Below are 26624 nucleotides of genomic sequence, written 5' to 3'. Positions count from 1 at the left end.
CTGGGCTTGGAAAATTCTCAAGAAGAACTAACCACACTTCCAGGACCAATATCTAGTCATTGAAGACTGAAATTTATTTTGTTTTATTGTGAAATATGTGAGCTTTGGTGGGCACCTGATGAAACAAAAGAATCAAATTAATTTAGCCAGCAATTTTCAGGAAAGCAATTTTTATTTATTTTAATGAAAAATATCACCCACTCCCAAATGTGCCTGTAATAATGAATCTTGTCATGGTTCTTGGATCACTACAGAATTGCCAATTGGGATGATCAATATGTGTGTTTGTAAAAGATACCAACTGATCAATTTGCATATCTTTCAATGAAGAAACTATGCTGCCTTACTATTAGCATAATATGAAAGATTAAAGGGTGATAATAAATGTTTTTTTAAATAAATTTAATATCACGTGACATTTCTCACGGTCAAACACTGCTTCTTTCTTAATAGCTTCTTTATTTCTTTCCTTCCTACCAATTTGTGATTGCTTCATATATCTGTTAATCTTTGAAACTTGTTTGACTTTTGCAAATCTCTTATATTTTACTCCTGGTGATATTTGAATCTTTGCTTTCAAGTATTTCTCAAACCCCTGCATCATCTTTACCCTGTCTCATTTCCACCATGAATCTTGAATTGAAGAGGTGGCAGTGACTATTTGTGGTAACAAAGGGATGGGACATTTATGGTCCATGTTTGAAATTAAAGCAGTCAATTGTGCCTTCCTGAAAAAAGGGACTGGAGAATAGCCTGGTTGTACGACTTGGTACTTCTTGTTCTGAATTCCAAAGCTGATGTGATAAAGCAACATTTTTTTGCACACTGCAATCTGCTGGTAGCCACAGGATAATTCCAGTAACACTTGATCCTATCAGTCTGGAATGCTAGAAAGCCATTAATTAAACACAGGTTAAATAGGTGTATATATATATATTCTAAACCTGTGTTTAATTTATATTTTATATATATATCTCTATCTAGACAGAGAGAGAGAGAGAGAGAGAGAGAGAGAGAGAGAGAATAATCACAGGTAACCATTGGTAACTTAGAAAGGACTAAGCTTTTCACTGTCCCTTGTTCGATTATTGGTAGTTGGGAAAGAGAACCAATATGGTGGGCAAGATTTCTACCTGCTGCTACACAACATTGTATCAGTAACCTTACAAGCAGTGCATATTGAAGAGTAATAAGTTTTCTGACGTCAGTCACGTGGATGAAAGTTTGATTGACGGTCTGAAAACATGTTTGAAGAGTCAGTAATCATTGCTTTTGTTAAAAAAGATTTGTAAGTAGTGCATATTAACACCTGTACTGAATCAACTTTTGCCCTGGTTTTGGGCAACAAGACAGGAACCAAAGAAACAAAATCAGCAAATGTAAGGTTGAAAGAAATTAGACAATTCCTAATGAGTACAAGCAGTGGTCGACAAGCAATAGCTAGAACTTAACTTACCTATACTGAACAAAACACAAAGAAATGTAAGTTCCTTCATGTCCTAAATCTATGGTTCTAAGTTTTGGACTCCCCTACCCTGGGAAAATGACTGCTACCATCCATCTTACATGTGTCTCTCATAGTTTTAAACATTTCTATAAGGACACACCCTCATCCTTCTATGCTCCACGGAATAAAACCTAAACTAGCCAACCTCTCTATAATTCAAGCCCTTTGGTCCTAGCAACACTCTTGTAAATTGTACTCTTTCCAGTTGAACTAAATCTTTCCTGTTCAAGGTGACCAAAATCGTATAAAGTGTGGCCTCACCAATGGCATACAATTGCAACTTAATGACCCAACTCTCATACTTAATGCCCTGCTTGACAAAGGTCAGAGCGCTAAATGCCTTTTCTACCATTTCACCTGTGATGCTGCTTTCAACAAATGTGATTATCAATGATAATAAACAATAGTCAGAAGAAAAGTCTTGAGAAATTTGATGAAGGGAAATTTAGAGTTTCAAATAAAAGTTCAAAGTCAAAAGTCCAAAGTAAATTTATTACCAAAGTACACATATGGTATGTCACCATATACAACCCTATGATTCATTTTCTTGTGGGCATACTTAATAAATCCATAATAGAATAATAACCATAAAAGAATCAATGAAAGAGCACATCACTTTGGACATTCAACCAGTGTGCAAAAGACAACAAACTGTGCAAATACAAAAAGAAAGAATTAAAAAATGGTAAGTAAATAGGCAGTAAGTATCGAGAACATAAAATTAAGAGTCCTTGGAAGTGAATCTCCAGGTTGTGGGAATATTTCATTGATGGGATAAATGGTTAACCCTTTGATTTAAGAGCCTGATGGTTGAAGAGTTATAGCTGTTCCTGAACCTGGTGGGTCCTGAGGCTCCTGTACTTTCTTCATGATGGTAGCAGCAAGAAGACAGCATGTCCTGAGTGGCGGGGGACCCTAATGATGGATGCTGCTTTCCTACAACAGCACCTCAATAGACAGACATGCTCAATGGTGGGGAGGGCTTTACCCACAATGGATTAGGCCATAATTTTTGTAGGATTTTCCATTCAAGGGCATTGGTGTTTCCATACCAGACTGTGATGTGGCCTGTCAATATACTCTCCACCACACACCTATAGACATTTGTCAAAGTTTTAGATGTCATGCCAAATCCTTGCAAACTCCTAAGGAAGTAGAGGTGCTGTTGTGCTTTCTGCATAATTACACTTATGTGCTGGGCCCAGGACATGTCTGTCGAAATGATGACACAGAGGAATTTAACGCTGCTGACCCTCTCCACCTCTCATGATCTGATAAGGACTGGCTCATGGACCTCTAGTTCCTCCTCCTGAATTGAATAATCAGCTGCTTGGTCTTGCTGACATTGAGTAAGAGGTCATTGCTATGGCATCACTCAGCTACATTTTAAATCTCCCTCCTATATGTAAAGCTTTATTAAAGAAAACAAATATCTCCCTCCAATGAGGAAGCCAATGAGATGGGCAAAAATACTAAAGTTGTCAACATAAGTGAAGGAAAAGATTAGGAGAGACATTCCATTGGAGAGGATCATAAAAACACAAGTACCTAGAAAGCTTGTCCGGGCCTGTCATGGTGTAATAGTTGTGATTTTCAATAGTACACAAGGTCCCAGGTCTCAAACATAAAGAAGGGCCAGTGTGGAATAAGCAAACAAAATCCAGTAGCCCAGGGCTTTGCCCAGTGTGTGACAGGTGGTATGTCAAAGTGAAGGGCTTGGGGGTGCAGGTTACTGATCAAGATGGTGCTGTTCTATCAGTGGACAGATCAGAGTAATAATTAATACTGGGGTAAACTATCAGGGATTATAGCCTTGTGAGGGAGTCAGTACCTGAAAGTGAGCAGGAGAGAATCAAAGTAAGTAACATCGATAGTGCTTCTCCCTATAGATGCTGCCTGACCTGCTGTATTCCTCCAGCATTTTGTGTGTGTTTCTTGAATTTCCAGCATCTGCAGATTTCCTCGTGTTTGCCAAGTAAGTGTAAGTGACAGTTTAGACATTGAAGTTGAAGCTGAGTTTACATGTATGCACAGGTATAATGAAAAAATAACTTGCAGCAGCATTACAGGCACACAGCATAAGAGGCAACATTTATAAGAAAAATGAGTTAAACATAAATTATACAAGGAAGGACACAATTAGAACAAAAAAATATAGTTCATTGTAGGGCAAAGTGGTGGCAGTGTTGCTATTCTGTGGTAGTAATTAGGGTTGTGGTGGTAAAGGAAATAAAAGTTGTGATCCATGGTTAGGTTCGCTAGGGCACCATACTGATGAACGGAGTAGGTTAATACTGTGGGTGGCAGGAGAAAGTGAGGAAGGACAGGGTAAATAAATTATTCTGAAGAAATGTACCTGAGTCAGATTCCCAGTACAGTTCTGGGATCTGTTGGGGAAGTTCTCTTTAAATCATGCAGAAGAAGTATCAGAAAGCAGACAAAAGCCTGCAGACATTCATCTTTGAACATCTGAGAAATACTCAAAAAATTCACATAATGCATTGCTGATGGTTGGGGTCTTTGAGGGATAGTATATCAGGTAATCAGAGGAATGAAAATAAGACCTGCGGACTTCACAGTCCAGGTAGTAAGATCCCAATTTTCAACTGTGATTCATTTTTCACAGATATCAGATTGTGCATTGTTCAAGATGGTGCTATGTGATCCAATTTCCAGTCAGTGATGCAAAGAACTGTTGAAGTAAAATCCCATACATTTTTACCAGGAATGAGTAAATATTTGGAGTAATTAAAGCAATGGAGGTAAAGCCAGTGGGTATGGTTTCAACTGCATGTGAAATCCATCAGCACAAAGAAGGGGCAGAATGCCCTCCTTTTGTGTTGTAAAAAAAGTCCATGGTACAGAATCTGTAATATGGTTCATTGCAATTTTAGGTCACAGACTTGTACTTACTATGAAGCCAATCAGTTGGCTAAATATCTACACCACCAGCAAAATCAATTTACCCACAAACATTTATTGCGAGGACAACTGAGAAGTAAGAAAAGGGTTTATCCGAAGCATAAGTAAATGCATTGAAGTGATACAAAATAAACTAATTGTGCAGTTTGTCCTTTTTTACCATGCTGAATGTTTCATATATTATATTTAACAGAAGATGCAAGGAAAGAAACTAGTTCAATAGAAACCAATTGCAGTAGTTACCATCACATTGCGATGTAGTAAATTTTAAAAAATGTACATTTACAAGAAGATATCGGAATAGGAAGGCATAAATTACAAGTTTTGGAGAGGAGGAGGTAAGGAAGGGGAAGAGGAGAATGAGGTGGAGGGCACAGCACAAAAAGCTGTCCGGAAATTAAATCTCATGGTTTCATGAAGTACAGATTTGGCAAGAAAAGCTGGTAGTTCTTCCAATTGTATCCAAACATCATGTCAACATTTTTTGCATTATTTACTTGATTCTCCTCTTCACACACAATATGCACTAAGATGTATTTGTCATTAATAGAATGGATTCTTTGCAGAAGCACTTATATACACAAAGTCATGTTTTAAAATCTTCCATTTATTAACCTGATAATAAAACTTCCCTGTTATAATGACTCAAAGATCAATTTTTCTACGCAGATTTATGAGAAATCGGCAAACTATCTAGGAGCAGTTTATTGGATTTATTGTTATTGAAAATTTATTACCGGGTCACTTTTTTTTTCCATCTTAAGTCAAATTCCATAAAATCAGTAAGAACATGTTTGACTCGGTGCTCTTATCGTCCGTCCTCCTTGGGTGGGCAGATTAGCAGGGAGACTCGCTTCCAGCCCAGCCACTACCAGGCAGTTTGCTATTCTGCCTAAGCACATCTGGGCTTTATATCAGTCCTTTAATTAATCCTCAGTGAAAGCCAAGCCGTGACAGTTTGACTGGGTAGGCTCCAATTTCGGACAGGTCTTGATTTATTGCGGCTGAGTTTCAACTAACTTTGATTTATTTCATCTTTGGGGAGGGAGGTTCAGCAGTAAACAGAAAGGGCCCATTGGATGCAGAGGATTTCAGCATAGGAAGCACCCCCAGATTCCACTGTTCAAGTAAATTGCCAAATAATAAACACTCCAGATAACTAATCTTTAAGCAGGTTTTCAGGCTTAAGCACTGAAAGGGAGCTGATAGAATCTACATAGAATGGTTCGAAAGGATTTCAGATTTTAGCCCTATATGTCATTCAAGGAAGCTCATCATCGCCTATCTCCTGCAAAACAATAAATCCCTGGTTACTCATTAGGACTAATCATGACAGTCATCTGTGGTGTGTTAGCCACAGGAAACCCAGATTGAGGTTTTCTGCAAAGCCACTGCATTTGAAAAGGATGTTCCTCATTATCTGTTATTTCATCAAGGGTGGATCACCACTAACAAACCACCATTGATAAACATCTTTTGAGTAATTAACTTGTGATATGCAGATATATTCCACTGAAGAAGATAGATTAATTTATCATAAAAAGTCAAATGCATAAATGTCCCATTGCTGAGCTTTCTAAGATAATTTGCTCAAGCTATCTGAAAACTGGGAACACTAAGGCTCTTGATTATAGGGTACATTCTTAGCGATAGATTGCCAGTACTTTAAGAAGGCAGATATTGCCACTGTAGCCTAAGGTGTATACTGAGTTTGATTGTTATCAGGTTCTTCCAGGGTTTATGGAATATATCATTATGTCACAAATCAAAGCCAATGATAATGACTGATGTTGTATGAGGACAAGACTCTGCCAGTGTACCCTCATTGATCTGATTTTGATAAGGATTTTAAGCAACATAATAAAGTAATTATAGGTGAGGAAACATTTAAATGCTTAACCACTTTAAGATGCCCAAGAACACTCTATACTGGTCTTTAAATGTCAGATCATCGAATTCATAAATCTTGAGAAAATCTAAACACACTTTACATTGAGAGAGGCAATGATTTGCACAACATCATTTTCAAAGTTTGCAAAAGCCAGCCCTGACATTAAACAGATAGAATTATGTGTGCATAGGAGGGAGAGGGCGATGGAGGGAAGAAATATTGGTTAGAGGGGGTGAATTACTAGTAAATTTACTTATCTGCCGTCCTCTGATAAAACCTGCAAGAAATTCACTGATCATCGTAAGCACGGAAAATGCTGTCTGGGTATGAGGAAGCTATATTTCTATACAGACTAAGCAGGTCTTTCTAAAACTTATCTCAAAGTCTGTTTACTGATGCAGAGCATGATTACTAATAATTCTGTCATGCCTTTACATACAAATTCTTCTATGGTACTTTATTATCAGATTTAAATAGGTTTACCAGGAGTATATCATCTTGCAACAGCACGTAAACTATAATTCATGTTCCAAAAGATTAGTAAAATTATGTTAAGCTCTATGAACTGTCACAAAGAAATCCCTGATTTGGCCTCACAGAGACACTGCCTTGCAAGATGATACAGCTCCTTTAAATAAGCATTCGAATTCAGCACAATACTTCTTGGTTAAAAGTGTCATAAATCACATCAGAATCTGAAGTGCTTTCCATTCTCCTGCTTTACTCAAATTTTTGATCACAACAATAAGGAAAAGCACCTCAATCTGTTGGATCTACCAAGGCAGCCATCACCAATCAACTGTCAGGCTGAATATCAACACATTAAATTAATTGTTAGGTTAAATATAAGGTCTCTATTTTACTGTGTCAGATAATTGTGATTAACATGGAAATTGTTTGCTTTTTGGAAAACACATTAACACATGATTATTCTGAATAACTGCAAAAACTAACATATAAAATATGAACCATTTTAGAAAGTAACTACAGGGTTATGGTCTGGAACTCACTCAAAAATAGTGAATTCCGCACTTTTAAGAACATCTACAATACTGGAAGTTCTGTGTGAACATGGAAGTCCCGAACTTACTGATCAAGCTTTTCAGGTCATTCACCTGTTTCACACCAAAAATTAATTTCATTGCAGGAGGACTCAGATGAAAGGTAAGAAAGTTTTGCTACAGATGTACCAGACCTCAGTGATGCAATGTCTGGAGTACCTTGTACTATTTTTGTCTCCTTACTTATGGAGCAATATACTGTACCTGCTTTGAAGGCAGTACAGATAAAGCTCATTTGATAGATTCCTGGGGTAAAAGATTTGTCTAATTAAAAAAAAGTCAATTAGGCCTATAATTTCTATGTTTCTATGTATAAACATGGGAGTTTGAATAGTGAGGTTGATCAACTGAAATATAAGATTTTGAGTGCAATTGACATCATGGATGCCTTGACAATGTTTCCCCACTAGGAGAATCTTGAAATGAGGGCATAATTTTTGGAAAAAGTCTGAGACAAGGCGGAATTTCATCTCATAAAGGACTGCAAAGCTTTGGATTTCTGTATATCAAGGAGCTGTGGCTGGTGAATCATTAAATATATCCAAGGTTAAGACAGACAGATGTTGAAATATTCAAGATGATGATGATTAGGCAAGAATGGAGTTAACGGCAACAAATAGTGCAGCCTTATTAAAACACAAAGCAGGATAAAATTGCTGTATGGCCATCTGTTGCTCTTGTGATGAGTCCACATGGAGTTCCAACCATGTATTCTCAGCATCAGAAAAGCTGGTCACTGAAACTGTATTGGACATTCACCAAATTTGAAAAGTATAAAACAATGTTAAACTTAGCACAAATTCAAAACGTTGACTGGTTTTCAAAAGTAATCAGCTCTCTCCAAACAAAGAGCTGCCCCTGCCCTTACAAGTGAATTCAGAATCAGATTTCTTATTTCTAATATATGTCGGGATTTTTTTTTTGTTTTGTGGCGGCAAAACTGTGCAAGATATAGAAAATTACTCTAAGAGGCAATAGAAACATAAAGAAATAGTACAGGAATAGTGAGGTAGTATTCATGGACCATTCAGAAATCTGATGGCAGATGGGTCCAGGATATTGAGAATCCTTAATGATGGATGTCACCTTCCTGAGGCACCCCCTTTGAAGATGTATTAAAGGTTTTAATACTTCAAATATTTCTGGACTGTAGAAATAATTTTCAATGTTGAGCTTCTTTTAGTGCTAGCGTCATACATTAGTATATAAGATCCTCAACAGATTTTCCAGCTGACAATGCCTGGAAGTAAGGCTTTGAAAGGAGTAAAGCTTTTTTCAGGCACTTCATGGGTGAGACTGCGACTTCTTGTATCATGCTCTCAGGATGACATTCTGTTTTGCAGCATCCTGCTGCCATACAGAACCACATAATTTCAGCTCAAATTAATAATTCAAATTCAAGTGATTTGTAATGATTACTTTAGTTATTATTCTATGGAAATACAGGCAGTTAAAAGCACAGCCAGTGATTCCCCAATAGTCCTCACAATGACTGGAATCATACATAGAGGATATCACAGGAGGCATAGGCTCTGGTGGAAAAGACAGAAAAACAAATAAACATTATCTAACATAAGATATAGGAGCAGAATTAGGCCATTTGGCCCATCGAGTCTGCTCCACCATGCAATCATGGCTGATTCTTTTCTCCCCTCCTCAGCCCCACTCCCCGGCCTTCTGTCCGTAATCTTTGATACCGTATAACCATATAACAATTACAGCTTGTAAACAGGCCATCTCGGCCCTTCTAGTCCGTGCCGAATACTTACTCTTACCTAGTCCTACCTACCTGCACTCAGCCCATAACCCTCCATTCCTTTCCTATCCATACACCTATCCAATTTTTTTTTTTAAATTACAAAATGCCGTGTCCAATCAGGAACCTATCACTCTCTACCTTAAATACACCCAATGACCTGGCCTCCACAGTTGCCTATAGTAAATTCACCAGCTTCTGGCTGAAGAAATTTCTCTGCATCACTGTTTAAAATGGACACCCCTCTATCCTGAGGCTGTGCCCTCTTGTCTTACACAGCCCTACCACGGGAAACATCTTTTCTACATCTACTTTGTCTAGGCCTTTCAACATTTGAAAGGCTTCAATGAGATACTACCCCCCATCCTTCTAAATTCCAGCGAGTACAGGCCAAGAGTCATCAAATGTTCTTCATATGATAACCTTTTCATTTCCCAAATTATCCTTGTGAATCTCCTCTAAACCCTCTCCAATGCCAGCAAATCCTTTCTTAAATGAGAAGCCCAAAACTATTCACAATACTCAAGGTGAGGCCTCAGCAGTACCTTATAAAGCCTCAGCATCACATACCTGCTCTTGTATTCTAAACCTCTTGAAATGAATGCTAACATTGTATTTGCCTTCCTCACCACCAACTCAACCTGCAAGATAAACTTTGTGTGTTCTGCACAAAGACTCCCAAGTTCCTTTGCATCTCGGATTTTTTGATTTTTTCCCTGTTTAGAAAATAGTTTGCAAATTTATTTCTACTACCAATGTGCATGACCATGCATTTACTAACATAAGACTACTTAGCAGTGTATATGGGAATTGCATTTGGTTCCATTCAGTTTGCTTTGCTTGGAGAACATAAATCACAGAACATAAAAATCTGTAGCACATTACAGGCCCTTCAGCCTATAATGTTGTGCTGACTACATAACCTACACTAGAAACTGCCTAAAATTTCCCTACTGCTTAGTGCTGTGTCTTTCTAAACTCCAAAAGACCCTGTTGTTTATGGCTCCACCACCGTCGCCGGCAGTGCATTCCATGAACCCACCGACATCTGTGTGAAAAACTTACTCTTGACATCCCCTCTGTACCTGTACTTTCAAGTACCTTAAAACTATCCCCCCTTGTGTTAGCTATTTCAGTCCTGGGAAAAAGCCTCTGACTATCCATACGATCAATGCCTCTCATCATCTTATACACCTCTCATCCTCCGTCTCTCCATGGAGAAAAGGCCAAGCTCGCTCAACCTACCCTCATAAGGCATGCTCTCCAGTCTAGGCAATATCCTTGTAAATCTCCTCTGCATTCTTTCTATAGTATGCACATCCCTCCTGTAGAGAGGTGACCAGAAAAAAAAGTAAGACTCCTCATATATCCTGGATCATTCTTGTAAAGCACCTCTAAAGTCTCTCCAATGCCTGCACATCTTTTCTTAGATATGGGTTTTAAATTTCTCACAATACTCCAAATATAGTCTGATCAACACATTTAAAGCGGAAATTGATAGGTTCTTGATGAGTAGGAGCGCTAAACATTATGGGGAGAAAGCAGGAGGGATAGGGTTGAGAATAATAAATCAGCCATTTTGGGATAGCAGTGCAGATTCAATGGGCCAAATGGCCTAATTCTGGTCCTATGTCTTAAGGTTTTATTTTTTGTTGTCTCAAAATGAATGCTAACAATGCATTGCATTGCCTTCCTTACTACTCACTCAATCTGCAAGGTCTACGCCTTTATTCCTTCTACCAAGGTGCATGATCATATACTTCCCTACACTGTATTCCATCTGCCACTTCTTTGCCTTTGCCCATTCTCCTATTTTGTCTAAGTCTTTCTGCAGACTCCATCACTCCATCTATATTCGTATCAGCTGCAAACCTGGCCAAAAAGCCAATAAATCCACCATTCAGATCACTAACATAAAAATGGGAAAAGTAACAGACAGAACATTGACATCTGTGAAACACTACTAGTCACTGCAGCCAACCAAAAAAGGTCGCCTTTATTCCCAGTCTTTGCCTTCTGCCAGTCAGCCATTCTTCTATCCATGCTTGGTATCTTTCCTATAATACAATGGGCTCATATTGTGTTTAGCAGCTTCATGTGAGGCACATGTCAAAAAGGCCTTCTGCAAATCCAAGTACATAACATCCACTGACACTCCTTTGTCTCCCCTGCCTATTACTTCCTCAAAGAATTCTCACAGATTTCTCAGGCAAGATTTCCCCTGAAGGAAATATCTGTCTATTTTACCTGAAACCTCATCCTTCATCATGGACTCTAACACCGTGACATTTTTATCAGACTAACTGAACTATAATTTCCTGTCATTTGCTTCCCTCCCTTTTTGAAGAGTGGAATGACCATTCCAGACTCTATTGATTCTTGAAAGATTACTAATTCTTCCACAGCCTCTTCAGTTTTCTTTATCAGAACCCTGGGATGTAGTCCATCTGAGTTGTTGCCCTGTCCCCTGACACTCTCAAATTTCTGGCATACTGCGTCCTTCTTCCACAGTGAAGTCTGATGTAAAATACTTAATTAGCTTGTCTGCCATTTTGTTGTTCTCCATTATTACCTCCAAAGCATCATTTTCCAGTGGTCTAATGTCCAATCTTCCCTCTAACTTACTCTTTAAATGTCTGAAGAAAAACTTTTGGTACACTCTTTTACATTACTAGTTGGCTTACCTTCATAGTTAAGTTTTTCTCTCCTTACTGCTTTTGTTTAGTTGCCTTCGTTGGCTCTTAAAAACTTCCCACTAATCCTCTAGCTTCCTACTAATTTTTATCTATATTTTATGTCATCTCTTTTGCTTTCATGCTGTTTTTTGACTTCCCTTGCCAGCCACAATTCTTTCTTATTCCCTTTATAATGCTTCTTCTTTAGAATGGGTCGATCCTGCACCTTCTGAATTGGTTCCAGAAATTCCAGCTGTTGCTGCTTTACTGTCATCCCTGTTGGTGTCCCCTTTGAATGAACTTTGGCCAGCTCCTCTCTCATGCCTCTGTAGTTCCCTTTACTCCACTGTGATATCAATAGATCTGATTTTAATTTCTCCCTCTCAAATTGCAGGGTGAATTCTATTATATTATAATCACTATCTCCTAACGATTCCTTTACATTAAGTTCCCTAACAAAATCTGGTTAATTACATAACATCCAATCCAGATATGCCTTTTTCCTTGTGGGCTTGACTGCCAGCTACTCTAAAAAGCCATCTTGTAGGCATTCTACAAATTCCTTCTCTTGGGATCCAGTACCAATTAGAATTTTTCCTACATATTGAAAACCTCCATAACCCTTGTAACATTGTGCTTTTTACATCCTTTTTCTATCTCCTGTTGTAATTTGTAACCCAGATCCTGGTTACTGTTTGGAAGCCTGTATATAACTCCCAGCAGGGTCTTTTTACCCATGCAGTTTCTCACCTGCACCCATAAAGACTCTACATCTTTTGATCCTATGTCATTCCTTTTCATACAATGTTTGTCCTTGGATGCTCCTAGCTGTGATCTCCTTTCAACCACACATTATATCTACCAATTTCTAACTGCACTCCAATACTATTTGCATGTATTCAAATATAATACCTTGACTTTAATAACTATTTACCCCTTTTGCTGATTGGCTGTATAGTGAAAAAGCTAGAACACAAGCTGGAGTATTCAAATAGATTGATTTTACTATGTCCATACTTATATTTACTTCAAACAATCTCACCAAATATACATGTTTACAGAATAAATTTAAAATACCATGATGCCCACTTGTTTGTTTCAGTAACTTTCACTGATTTTAAGTAAAAATGTGATTATGATTGTACACTAGCTTTCTGAAAATTGAACCTAAGGACGAATTTTCATGGAACTAAACTGTGTTTACTTGCATGCTCTTGCAGTACAATGAGTAGCATGATAGAAATTGTGTCTTTAATTTGGTTTCAGCTTTATTTGATTGTGAGCAGGGATAATACTGACTAAGTATGCATTCCAATCCAAAAAAAAAACAGATAGAGGAAGTGTGGATGCTTAATACATTTGCCAACAACTGCCTTGCCTGTGAACTCAAATTTCAATATGCCTTGGCTTTACTTCATGATCAATGGCCTCCAAAAGAGCAGGACCCTAAGGACTGGATTAAATGTCTGGATAGCACTCTACATGTTTAAGACATTTAATATATAATTTGACTGCAATTAATTCCAATCTCATTGTCTGGAAATCAGTTCAGAGCTTGTGATAAGGATCTGCATCTGATTGTGAGATTTCTCTGGTTAATTTTCATGCTATTAAGCTGAGCTCTAATTTAATTAAAGGCTTTCAGATTTTTACTATGACCGTGCTTCATAGCTAATGTTTTTCCTGCTTCCGCTAGTAGAGATAAAACGTTATCTCTGGCCATTGTAATCAATCACCTTACAAGCAGTTCATTACTATATGTCTGCCACTGGCAGGAGGTGCAAGAAGTCCAATTAGCAAAGTGAAATATTAAAAAGACTGCAATTGTTCGTAACCAATTGGCACACCTTTGCAACAATAAACTGGTACATCAATTTGCACTTACCAAGCATTCTCTGAAGCAAAATCACTAATGAAAAGGGGTCATAGTAGCATTTCATACAGGTAGATGTGTTACTGGTGGCACTGTTATACAAGGATATTGGAATAAATTGCTCCATTGCTGCCTGTGAGGATTGGAAATGATTTGATAAATTTTATTCACATTGTATTAATATTCAGCATCTAAAGTATTAATATCAATGTATTAAAAACCTACAATCTGGTCATATGGTTTTTTTTGAATATTGAACATTTTAACATTAAATCATAGAAAAATATACAATTAAACAGAATGGTTTCTCTGAAAAAATGATACTTACATGGTCAAATGTTATTCAGATAAGTTCAATGATCCTATTTTATATGTTCATCCCATGTAATAAACCAAAGTATATTCTATACTGAATGCAGTAACATATGTAAGCAAACCAGCCAGTCTACACCACCAACACTGAAGCAAAAGATAAATTAGTTGACACAAGGAGACACTCAAAGGTCAAGGAATACTTGGCTAGACAAGAGAGGGTTTCCTTTCTTTACTTCAAATTGAGCTATTGGGATTTTCAAGTTCCATGTGAAAAACAAAACGGAGTATCATGCAAAAGATGAGCTCTGGAAAAGTGGTTGCCTGGAACTCAAAAATCCATAAGATGCAGAGGGACACTAAACTATCAGCAGATATTTAAGAAGTTAAATTAAAAGACCAAACTTAATTTAGAGGAGAAAAAGAGGTAATGGACACATAGATTACATGCAGTAAAGTGAATTGCATAGAAACAAAGGTGGCATTAGGAGAAAGGGTGCAATTTTTCCATAGAAAGGTTATTAGCATGAGGCTGATGCAAAAAAAAATTGAAGTTATCAGAAGTTACATTTGTGTCTGTGAGATCTATGCTTAATCTAATTTGGATGTGCCACAGATATTCCTGTGAGTTCTGTCATACAGGATACTCCCATACGGGATGCTGCTCAGATTACTGAGTTAAATATTCCTGCTCAGTATCTACCTTTACAATACCACAATCTAGTGGGATCTCAAAATACGAGCAGAATATAGTCCTCTTTTGTGTGATTCTTCAGACTTTTGACAAACTGATGAGCATTCTGTGAAGGGAAAATCAATGAAAAATCAAGAATCTATTTTACGGAAGTATTACTTTCAGCTTTATTTGAATTGCTTCCACAACATAATGGAACAAAGCCATATTTGAATACGTTGATTTGAAAAAGAAAATAAATCTTTTTGCTTTATTTGCATTCAGGTTGAAATATTCAATCGGTCCAGATTTCTGGATTCTGGAAAGGATCTAGAAAGTCAGGAGATAAATAATTTGCCACATTGTACTCAGCCACTGCATTTAAGTGGTTGGCCCAGTTTAGCTTCTAGTTAAGAATGAATCACAGGATGTTGATGCTGAGGAATTCAGAATTTGCAATATTATCTGGACATCTATTACATGAACTAAATCTTCAGCAAAACTACTAATAACCAACCTTATGTTAATGAAGCAGCCAAAGATGATTGAAGTCAGGACACTGGCCTGAGAAATTTCTTCAGTAATCTACTGAGACTAAGTTAACATACCTCCCAGAGCCAAAAATGTTTCCACATTGGTGGTAGGTACTTTTCAAGAAAAAGAAGTGCTTCACTCTAAATCGTAATGGCTTAACTTTTATTCAGGCTCCTTGATTTCACTCTCAACTCAATGCTTCCTTGATGTCAAGGATAGTTGATGTCAATCCCTGTAATGTAATATGGAGCTCAACAATTCTAGCAAAACCTGTGCTTGGCAATGGTGAACAGGATATCGGTGAGCATTGCTAATTAAGAATACTGTTAACATCACCATCCAAACATTGATAATTGTGAATGGACCAATGAGAACACAATTGAACAAAATAGAATTGTGTTACATTTAGTGGATAGGATATCCTTGGGAATACTTCCACTTAATCAGGCAGTAGCTCTAGATTGGTGTTTCAGAAAAGCTGGGCTCAAGCCAAACTAGTAAAGTTAACCAATTCTTGATATCAAAGTGGGTCTATAAGTTGCTAAACAAAAATATGAACACTGTGCTAATGATGCCCACAAAATGAGGAGAGATCTCCACTTGTTGCTTCTGACTGAAGATGATTGCAGACTCCTTAACTTTATATTTGGCATTCACTCACTGAACCCTGTCATCAGAGGGGATGGGATTCTTCCATCATTGAGGATGGGCCTGTTCATGAAGCTTACTTCTTTTATTACAAGGTCTGTTTTGAGATCCTGAAAATTGTGGATAAGCTTCTATATCTCAGTAGGCACCTCCCAGAGAAAGAAGGCATTAATAATGAAATCCACAATCACTTCCAGAGAACCTGCACAACCCTATGGCTGCCTGAAAAAAATGAGTTTAAATTTATAGAACCAAACTCTTGATCAGACAGCGATGATACCCAATGTTCAGAATTCTTCTGAGGCATGGACTAACATTGATACACTTACTGGAACTACTGGAAAAGAACAAACAGTTCCATAAAATCATCCATATCCATTTGTTGGATAAGTGAAACAACATCAAGTTCTTTTACTGAATGGCACGTACACTATTGCCCCAAGAATGTTCATTGAGTTTCTACGGTGAGATCAAAGTGATTGCATGCCTGACCCTTAATTCCAAAATCAAGCACTGTTCTCTGAGCTCCATCACAGCATCAGATTTCTGAGAGGACAAAGAAAATGCTTCAAGGATATTCTCAAAATCACCTGAAAAATGTCTAATGAATTCACTGATATTTGGGGATCCTTGTCTTGGGGTATATCAGAAAGGAAAATAAATATCTAGGTAGAAACAGAGTATCTCAAGTGCATTTGACAGCTGCACATTAAAAGAACGGAGTACGGAATTCTCACAGAACTGGTTGACCCATTCCATGACACAGGTATTGCTCCAGCTATGGAAAAGTCTGAAGACTTCCCATAAGCTGATCACCCACCTCAGAACCCAGGAGAACTGGAGTAGATCCAAGTTATCTGTGGCCCAAAGGACTATCAAAGAAGAGCAATACTTGCTTAATTGTCCAGCAACTGACACAAGGATGAGCTACAGCTGAAGAATTACACACTATCTGTTGGTTCTATGATTATTTAGCAGTACCCACAATATGTCACTCCTGCTGTTTAACATTCATAGTGGTTTGTATGTCAGTTTCATCATGTTGCCATTTTATTTGTAGGTATGTGTGGTGCTGTTCCTAGCAATAGTCTTCGTAACACTTTGTTCAATAAGGATTGTTTCTATGCTTTGCGAAAAATCAGGTTATACGGCCTGCTGCAGTACAAGTCTGCTGTTGATGGTGGGCCAAAGGATCAAATGGATACCCAGGTTTAAGATCTTAGATATGATATGATTTCATCTCTTTTAGCAGATTGATGGTGCCACACAATTTTGTGGAAAGCTCCCTGTTTGTAGACAGATTGAATGAGCACATGAACATCTGCAGATCTAGTCAAAGAGCTGGAAGTTGTTATATCCATTTTATTCCAAAGGGCAGTTTTGCCTGGTAAGAAAAAAATGAGTTGTGTACTCTCCTTCTGTGATTTTATTACTCTGATTTCTTCTTAAATGTTCTCGCTAGTATAGCAATCATGTTACACTACATCAAGAAACAATGATAGCAATTTAACTGGTACTCATTTCATACACTCATATTTCTAGATAATTAAAGCAGAACTGTGGATTATTAGTCCACTATCAGAACAATTGCCATGCCATATTCAGACTAACTTTCCCTATCTTTCAAATGGCAATCACAGACTAACTAAAGTTATAAAAGTTGGAATTATATAATTTAAAATACTTGACTATGCAAATTACCTCATTTTCTCCTTTTTAAAAAATAAATCAGTCACCAGAGCATAGACAAAAACCAAGAAACATGACAAAAGCATTATTTTCTCCTTTTTCTCTTCTTTGAATTTTACTTGAACTAATCAAAGAAGCTAATATATTATTGCATTCAAATATGTATCAAAGATCAAAAATATGGAATGAATTGAGTAACTTCCAATTAGTTGAACTATCACAGTTCTCAACAAAGTAACATTCTTCGGGCAGCATGATATAGATATCAAAATATAGACCTCAACTATAAGGACATTGCTAAAATAGTCACTAGATTTTTTTTGAAAAGTTTCAACATACAATGGTGTTGGATTACAGAGATTTAAAATTATATATAATACACCAAAGTTAACAAAATTAAGCTTGTCCACTATGCAGTTGATATATTGAAAAGACCCTGACAACAGAATAGGTGTCTGCACAATAAATTCAGTCTGGTACCAATAATGTCCTCAGAGATTTTGTTTAATGTCTGTCAAATAAACTCAATTTCAAAGTTCCGCAAGCTTACCTGTGGATCATTAAAAGCCAGTTGTTAGGTCAACCTAGATCCCAAAACACCTACAACTGAAAATTCAAATACTCTGTCTAAGACTAAAAGTGACATTTTAAGTGCACCCTGTGGGTTTTGGGAATTTTCCCAAATGAAAAAGTTAAACTGATTTACTATGCAAACAATCAGGATTTTGTGGATTACCAGTAACTGCAGTTACCTACAGTAATATGTAGATTATAAATAATTTTATAAATAACTGGCATACAAGAAAGGTAAATTAACAAGAAATGCATTTGAACTGGGGGTGTTCTGCTAAAGTGTTGCTAACTGGTGCACTCACAACTATTTTGTTCTGAGCTCATCACAATCATATTCAATAACCCTCAAAGTCCAAAGTTCAATTGTCACAATTGGACAAGCCTTACTTTCATTTGCATGTTGCTCCATTGTTTAGCAAATGAAGGGGACGGGAATGCAAATAGTGCTGGCAATTAGCGGTTGAGTTGAGGTCTTGAATGTAGGTCGGACTGGGGAATGTTTGCCAGATTTGTTGACTGACTAGGGTGTCAGTGGAAAGAGAATGAATTGAAATTGATTAAAAGTAAGCATCATGGGGAGGGGGATAACTGTGGAAACCCATCTGAAAATGGTTCCTCTTTTCAAGATTGAGAGTTGCACCTCAGGACAATGTAAGCTAATTTCTTGGGCATAATCTTACAGGAGCATCACTTGAGGGAAATTACATTAAGCCGTAATATATCTGATGCAGAAACAGCAATTCTGCCAAAATTATCACAATTGTATTCCATTTGGAGAAACTACAGAATTTTATATCCCTTTGCATGTAGTAATTTTTAGGATAGTAGAGTTATTACTCCGTAATTTAAAAAATGGTAAACTATTAAGATAAATATTGGCTAACATATTGAATTTGTCAATTAAAGAAAATAAGCAAATGCTGGACAATGGTTTCAGTAAAGTGAAAATGCAGAATCAGATTTGTTATAAACCAGAGAAAACTGCTCTAGAATTGTTAGAATTCAAACTTACCTCTATGCACAATTTCCCACCCCACCCTCCTGTTTATCAGCTCGATTTTAAGGACCATCTGCATCATTTGCAACTGCACCGAGGGTGGTCTGAGTAATACAATGCACATACTATTGCTGCTGAATTGGAGGAAAACACTGGTTACCGCTGTACGAGATCCTACATTTAATGATAAAAATTTCAGGATAACCAATACAATCCATTCAATGTAATGTTTGGAACACAAAAGGTATAATGAATGTTAACTGTATGGGCGAGAAGTTTGTATTAAACCTCATCTTTTAAATCACCCTGTCAGGTGGCTACATATTAGTACGTCATGTTATTTATTCAAATGTCATCTATGAGCAGTCCATCTGTCCCAAGTGCCATTTGGTTAACACTTCCCATCCTCAGTAGCATGAATTTTTATATTTATAAAGGGTGCACGTCATTTAAAAAAAAACACAGGGTGTGCCACATGAGTAAATATGTGATGAATGTCTTATTTCAAATTCAGTCTGTGGTATATTGCAAAGGTTAGGGGGGAGGGGTGTGTGTGTGTGTGTGTGTGTGAGAGAGAGAGAGAGAGAGAGAGAGAGAGAGAGAAGAGGTGGGGTGGGGAGGAGATGAGGGAGTATGTTCTGTGCAGAACTCCCAAAGGGACGACAATTATGGCCATCCGTCTTCCTCAGTAAAATAATGAGTAAGAAAAATCTTTTATGAAAATATTCTCCGAACAATAACTCTCACAGAATGAGTTCATAATAAGAGTAAAAATAGCAGATGAATTATTAGGCCTTCAGTATTATGCTCAGTGTTTGTGTGGTAGTTATTTTGGTTTATTTCAACAGTTCACCATGAAGCTGTGTAAATAACCACAAATTTTGCTTCAAAATAAAACAACAGGAGAAACTTTCAGAAGCCAACAGTGATGGGGACCACACTGAGTAGGGAGTTGAGGCTTAGAAAACTTTTAATGACTCTCAGCATAGTAAGGCTATTTAACCTCCAACTTTATTGCACTTGTACTATGTGTTCAGTCTAAGGTTTCACTTGCAATTAATTGCTAAGCCATAACTGCCTGTGACATGGGGGAGAAGAATAAGGAATTGGACTCACAGCTGCCAAATGTTTATTTATCTACTTCAAAGATTGCATAAAACACATCTTTCTCAAAAAGTGAAAAATGCTATAAAATCAAATCTAACTGAGGAATTTCCCAGAGGAGTTGCTTTCAAAGTGTCCATAATTGCATAGTTACAAGTTTCACACATCTAACATACACGAAACTACACGTTTATCAACTTACACGCAGTCTTGCAAGGCAATTTCAATGAAGATGATTTCTATTTTTTGATTAACGATACACCATGAGTCAATTTTAAACACATGCATAAAATGGGAATGAAGAACTGAAAAAAGTTATTTTTAAATGAATCCTTTCAACTAATCTAAAAATACTCACTGATGTCCAATTGCATTATTTGTAGCCATCTTTAAACTACTTTTTCATAAACTTGTATCTCTTTTCCTGCAATGACATGCATGTTTCTTTACTTTTTGAGTCACTTCCACTGTCTTTTTTCACCAGGCTTAATTGCTCAATATGACCATGTTAAACGTTCTTTTATATGCTGTAATTGGCTGTGGTACTTATTGGATGTTTGAAGGATGGAGAACATCTACATCTTGTTAGGGCACTGCAGGAATTGGGACCCTTGAAGATGATCATTCCAATCACTTTCCTTCCTCTCTACTAAGGCTTTACTCATAATTTATTGTCATTTGTTTTTCTGATATACCATTCTTCATTTTAAAATCTTTTTAAATAATTATTATTGAAGATCAACAAAAAAGATACATTAAGTCAATATGTCATTATGTACAATGAAGAATTAAATTAGCAAATAACTGATTAACAAAGCTAACCACTATATCAATAAGAAAAAAAGTGTTAAGAATTTTTTTGAAAGGAAAAAAAACCCCTACTAACTAAAAAACACCCCAAAGAACTGAAAAAAACCTGAGGAAAAAAATCCCCATTGGGAGCACAACCCCAGAGCTACACATCATACAAGTTTCCATAGAGGAAAAACATCAATCTGCCAACTCAAATCCATTTAAAGAAAATTCAGAAGGAAACCATATTAATTAACTTAAACCATACGATAGTAGCGGGCAAATGAACCCCACCTTTTCTCAAAATCAAATCAAGGATCAAAAGTTTGATTTCTGATTTTCTCTAAACTAAGACATAAGACCACCTGAGAAAACCATTGTATCAAAGTAGGAGCAGAAGCATCTTTCCATTTCAACAAAATAGCATGAATATATTGAGGGATTATATCAAATAAAACTGTCAATTTATTAGGTTGTAAATTAATTTTTAAGACTTTAGAAATTGCAGAGAAAATAAACTTCCAAAAATATTTCAATACAGAACACGACCAAAACATATGTGTCAATGTGGCTGTCTCAGTTTTACATCTATCACACTGACTATCAACATTAGGAAACATTTTAGACAGTATCTCCTTTGTCAAATAGTAATACCATTCTTATATCTTTTGTACTACCTCATCAGCTGGGAATTCCAGCTTGAAAAAGAAACACCCCCTAAGTATAACAGCTCTGCTACAAAATTGGGTGACGTGTGACCAAAGAACCAAAGGGCACAGAACAGTACACCACATCTGTGCCAAATAGCATGCCAATCTAAAACATCTCACCAGTACCTCTATTTTCTGGGTATTCATGTATCTGTGCCTCTTAAACATTGTTATTGTATCTCCTTCCACCACTTCCCATGTAGTGTGTTCTAGGCACCTTCTACTCTATTATGAAAAAACTTATCTCACACGTCTCCTTTAATCTTTCTCTTTCTAACTTTAAACATATGCCCTTGATATTTTACATTACCACCCTAAGGAAATCTATGCCTCTCATTATATGATATCAGGTTGCCCATCAGCCACTGATGCCACAGAAAAAAACAATCCAAGTTTCTACCTGTCCAAGTTTCAATCTGTTCCAATCTAGAATTTGCATAAAATACAACTGCACTTCAAAATTCTTACCTTTGTATTCAAACTCTCCAGCTCTTCACCCCTGCCTCCTTCAAAAACCTTTCCCAGGACCTTCACATTTCCAAACTCTATCCTCTGTTCTTCTCCCAGGCCCCTTCCCCCACTATAAACAAATAAGCCTTTTGCTTTCAAGGAACTTAAATCTTAGATTTCCCTGCTCATCTTTCCATTTTATCACCTCCTACTCTTCTTGTCCTCCTTAAGGCCTAACACTAAAGCAAAAGTTTAAGACACTACTCCTTAAGTCTCCTTTCATTCATTGTCATTATTTTCCTTTATAATGTTTTAGTACTCCTTGGAACATTTTTCGATGCTAATACCATACAAAAGCAAGAGCTACTGCAGCTTTCACTTTATCCTACAAGGAATTTTTACACAACAACAGTAAATATCTAATAGAGATTTTTGTGATTTTTAAATAGCTGTGCTTAGCTAATTACCCATGCTCAAGTGCAATTACGAATATTGCCAAATCTATTGCATAATGAGACAAGGTCAAATTCCAGAAGATTTCCATTTTCAAATCTACACAAGCAACAATTTTAAGTTGATTAAGTAAACTATTAATATCTAAATCAATGCATTGCAATTTTAAGGGCTGGCTAGATGAATTTCAACATTTTCCTGATACAGTCTTGACCCAAAAAATCAACTCTACAGACTTGCCTCTACAGATGCTGCTGAACCTGCTAGCAATTTCTTTGTGCTCCAGATTCCAGGATCTGCAGTCTCTTGTGTCTATGAAATAACAGTCTTTCCTTGTCTGTCTCCATCATGCACACTAGTCTCCACAGCATCCAATACACCTTCAACAGGGGATTCCTCAAAAAGGCCACATCAATCATTAAGGACCTACATCACGCAGGACATGCCCTTCTCTCATTCTCACTATCAAGAAGGTACAGGAGCTTGAAGACACACACTCAATGTTTCAGGGACAGCTTCTTCCCCTCCCCAAATACATTTCTGAATGGACAGTGAACCCATGAAAATTGCCTCAGTATATATATACACATACACATACACATACAAACACACAGCCACACACATATATATATGCACACATACATACTTATTGTAATTTATAGTTTTATTACATATTGCAGTATACTGCTGCCACAAAATGACAAATGTCACTACATATGTCAGTGAAATCAAATCTGATTCTTATTCTGTATTTTGTAATTGCTGGTAAGGAATTCAGATTTTAGATCAAATGAAATTAGTATCCGGGATTGCTTTGCCAAGCAAAATTATAATTTTCTACTAATCTTAAACTATTATTACATCTTCATAATCAATCAGGACTTCAACAATCCATCAACTTCAAACAGACTAATCTAACATCAGTGTTGTCTTTCTTTCTGAATATTTGTCCACAAATCCCTTTAAGTCTCTTTAAATCACTTTCAATCCAATTTTAAATCCTACCTCAGTGATCTCTATCAGTGAATCAACAAATTCCAGAAATTCAGAATTTAGCATAAACAAATTTCTCTTACTTTCAACTTAAATCTCCTACATTATTCTTCTATTTACTGACAATTCTTTTCTTCGTAACTACCATATTGAGTCAAAATATTAAATATTCAAACTATAATCTGCAGATCAGCCTTTCTTTTTACCGGATAGAATTTTGGGGAATCTAAATGATACCTCTAATACAGTCAAATTATGCTGAGTACTACAGGTTCCACACAAAAATCATTGTAAAGAAAATTGATTTTAAAAATCAACTTGTACTACTTAAATGGCACTTTAGTTCTAATCTTATCACCAAGACCCAGTCAATGCCGGGCTGGGAGAGATCAATAACTACAAGACATTTTGTAATTTGTTTTGTTTGTAAATTACCCTTAAACAGTATGTTTTGTGGACCAGCCTCCAGCACCAGCCGACAAATGAGCTGAGGATAGTAAACCTTTCTGTTAGGTGATGTGACTTGTTGATACTGGAAATTAATCACAGGCTGGTAGAAGATGTTGCTTGGTCGTGGATCCAACTATGGAGGCAGCGAAGGGAAGCAGTTGGTGGGCTGTGAAACAGGTGACAGTCCAGGAAATAGATTGTGGTGAAGATCCAATTCCAGGGTATGGGAAAAGAACAAGAATAGTGGGGAGATGGAGTTGAATCTAATGTGACAGTTGTGAGAGGAAATAGTACTTTTGTTTTTGGCACCTATGTACTCATGTAAAGCCACTTTGTGGTGTTTTGCTTTCTTTTATCAATATATTTTGAGGCCTTTTTTAAAACATGATCATCAGGTTTAAAGCAGATTGGGTTACTGTTTCAGATGTTTTGCCTTTTAACCTTACATAAAACCATTCTTCTCTGTGTAGAATATTTAGCTGTTCCTTCATTCCTTTAGTCACCATGGTAATTGATTTAAAACATTCTCCAACTGGCTGAATATTTAAAGATCTTTAAATGGGTATTCAGTGGGTGTTCCATAATTTTAAAATGCACAATGGGGGCATGTTGAGCAGAAACTAAGAGAAAAAGGACAGGGAAAGAGAAAGATTAGAAATGTACATAAATTATAATTGAACATGAGACCAGAACCAGCGAAAAACTGAGAGGATCTCCATTCTGCGAGGAAACAACTTTGATTTTCTCCCAACAAGTACTCTCCTAGTAATTTCAGGAGGTGAGCAGAAAGAATAAAATGATTTTAAAAAGTTTACATTAGTACTTGGTCACCATATCCAACGCAAGGCATACTAGATACTCCTTCCTACTCAATATAGACAGCATGCAAGGCACATATGTTAAACTGTAACAATATGCTGTCTCAAAACAAGATGGCTTCAGTCAGCTAAATACGAATTGTAAAACCACTGCAGTTTGGAAAGCTGAAGAGATCCTTTTGATATCACTGATATTTCAGCATTGGAGCAATAAAGGTTTCTCATTTGTGCTGGATTTGATAATGAATTCCCTTTTGTTCTCATTCAGTACAGGGGATGTGAACTGCTTTAAGAATCTCATCAACATCCTTAAGGTTAATTTTTTCCCCTCCCATACATGAGACTTCCCCCTTTTTAAAACCATATAGTGCAGAGTTCAAACACAGGGTGCAAAATCTGTGCCCTAATAGCAGACATCATTCCCTCATAGATTTCTAATTAAATCTTAATCAAGTATTAAAATTATGTCCAAAATTGAATGCAATCTTAAATTAAACTCTCCGGCCTTTTAAAAAGGCGTTTGTGGATTCAAAAGACTCATATATACAAGTTTATTGGCTTACTTCCACAAAAACATAAAGTTAAATGCAAACAAAATACTCTTCTAAATGTATGTCTATACATGAAGTGTCCTTATGCAATCTGTGCTGTAAACAATAACAGCACACTGTGAAAGACCTAAATCAATTTAAAATTATAAATCAGCAACAAAATTAGTTTTATTCCAAACTAATCAGCTGAAATTTCTATGTGTCTAAATACAAGTAGCAGCTCACTATTCTTGCTCCTGTAAAACTGTTCTGTTCATCATAAGTCACAGTACAGTGTTCACAGGTTGATATCCTGAGAACTATCAATAAACTGCATCTTTTATAAATTGAAAACAATTTCCCCCAAAATCATAATGTGAAAACTTTAGGCACAATGGCTCTAAAGGACTGATTTGCAAGGGTAAAGTCAGCGTAGGCAATCAGCAAGTTAACTCTGACAAGTTTGTCTTATTGCATATCAGCTGGAGTGATAGGCAACAGCTGATTAGCTAATCAGTGAGAAAATTATCAGCAGGTTAATAAAAGAGAATATACACTCATGAGAAGTGGTTCTGATCACCTGTCACAATTCATAATTTATTATCTTATTTGAAGGAGAGTTTGGTGAAGGCATTGGCTCTTTGTATAGAAGATTTATGTATTGTTTCTTGGTGAAGAGATAGGAGTATTGAACTTAAAAGCAGAGTCTGGGCATATTTGTATAAAGCTGTATTTTCATAAGTCAGGTCTTCCATAACCACAGGACCTCTTGTACTTCATAATAGGACTTTTGATCTCGAGTCAATATATCAATAATAACAGCAAACCCCCATGTTATATATTAAGTGGAAAGGTATGAATGATGACCATGAACAATTACATTAATCATTTCCTTAGAATTACTTGAAATGTACAGTATAGAAACAGGATATTTGGTTAATTAATTTGCAAGTATAAATTTATTTTATATAATAACAAATTAAGGGTTATTGCTTCAAAAGCAGCAAATAGAATAACATTTCTTAAGCTGTATGAATGTTATTATTTAAATACCCTATTTACCTTAGCTTTATCCTCAGTTGCATTATTTCAGTAACTCACATTTAAGCAGGTATTTCTCATTTGTAATATTCAACCACAAAAGTCTGGACCAGTGCTCATCTGAAGTCCAGAGGAAGGAGTATCAATCAAGACCTGTCATTTGGGTAATCCT

At 36.6% G+C, this 26624-nt stretch overlaps 1 protein-coding gene across 2 annotated transcripts in view; it reads right to left on the bottom strand.

Annotated features, from left to right (window-relative positions):
- The window catches only part of gmds (GDP-mannose 4,6-dehydratase), a 631321-nt gene that overhangs the window by 352236 nt on the left and 252461 nt on the right, over nucleotides 1–26624 (bottom strand). Inside the window, exon 8 of one of the 2 annotated variants that reach the window (XM_059945309.1) lies at nucleotides 13698–13818. The exons of the other annotated variant lie outside the window; for it this stretch is intronic. Coding sequence (XP_059801292.1) covers nucleotides 13698–13818 — 121 coding nt within the window. The remainder of the gene's footprint in view (nucleotides 1–13697; nucleotides 13819–26624) is intronic. 2 annotated transcript variants of the gene reach the window in all.

This window comes from Hypanus sabinus, chromosome 20 (assembly GCF_030144855.1).
Source record: "Hypanus sabinus isolate sHypSab1 chromosome 20, sHypSab1.hap1, whole genome shotgun sequence".
NCBI classification, from domain to species: Eukaryota; Metazoa; Chordata; class Chondrichthyes; order Myliobatiformes; family Dasyatidae; genus Hypanus; species Hypanus sabinus.
Note: the sequence above shows the minus strand (reverse complement) of the source record. Positions and strands in the feature narration are given on the sequence as shown.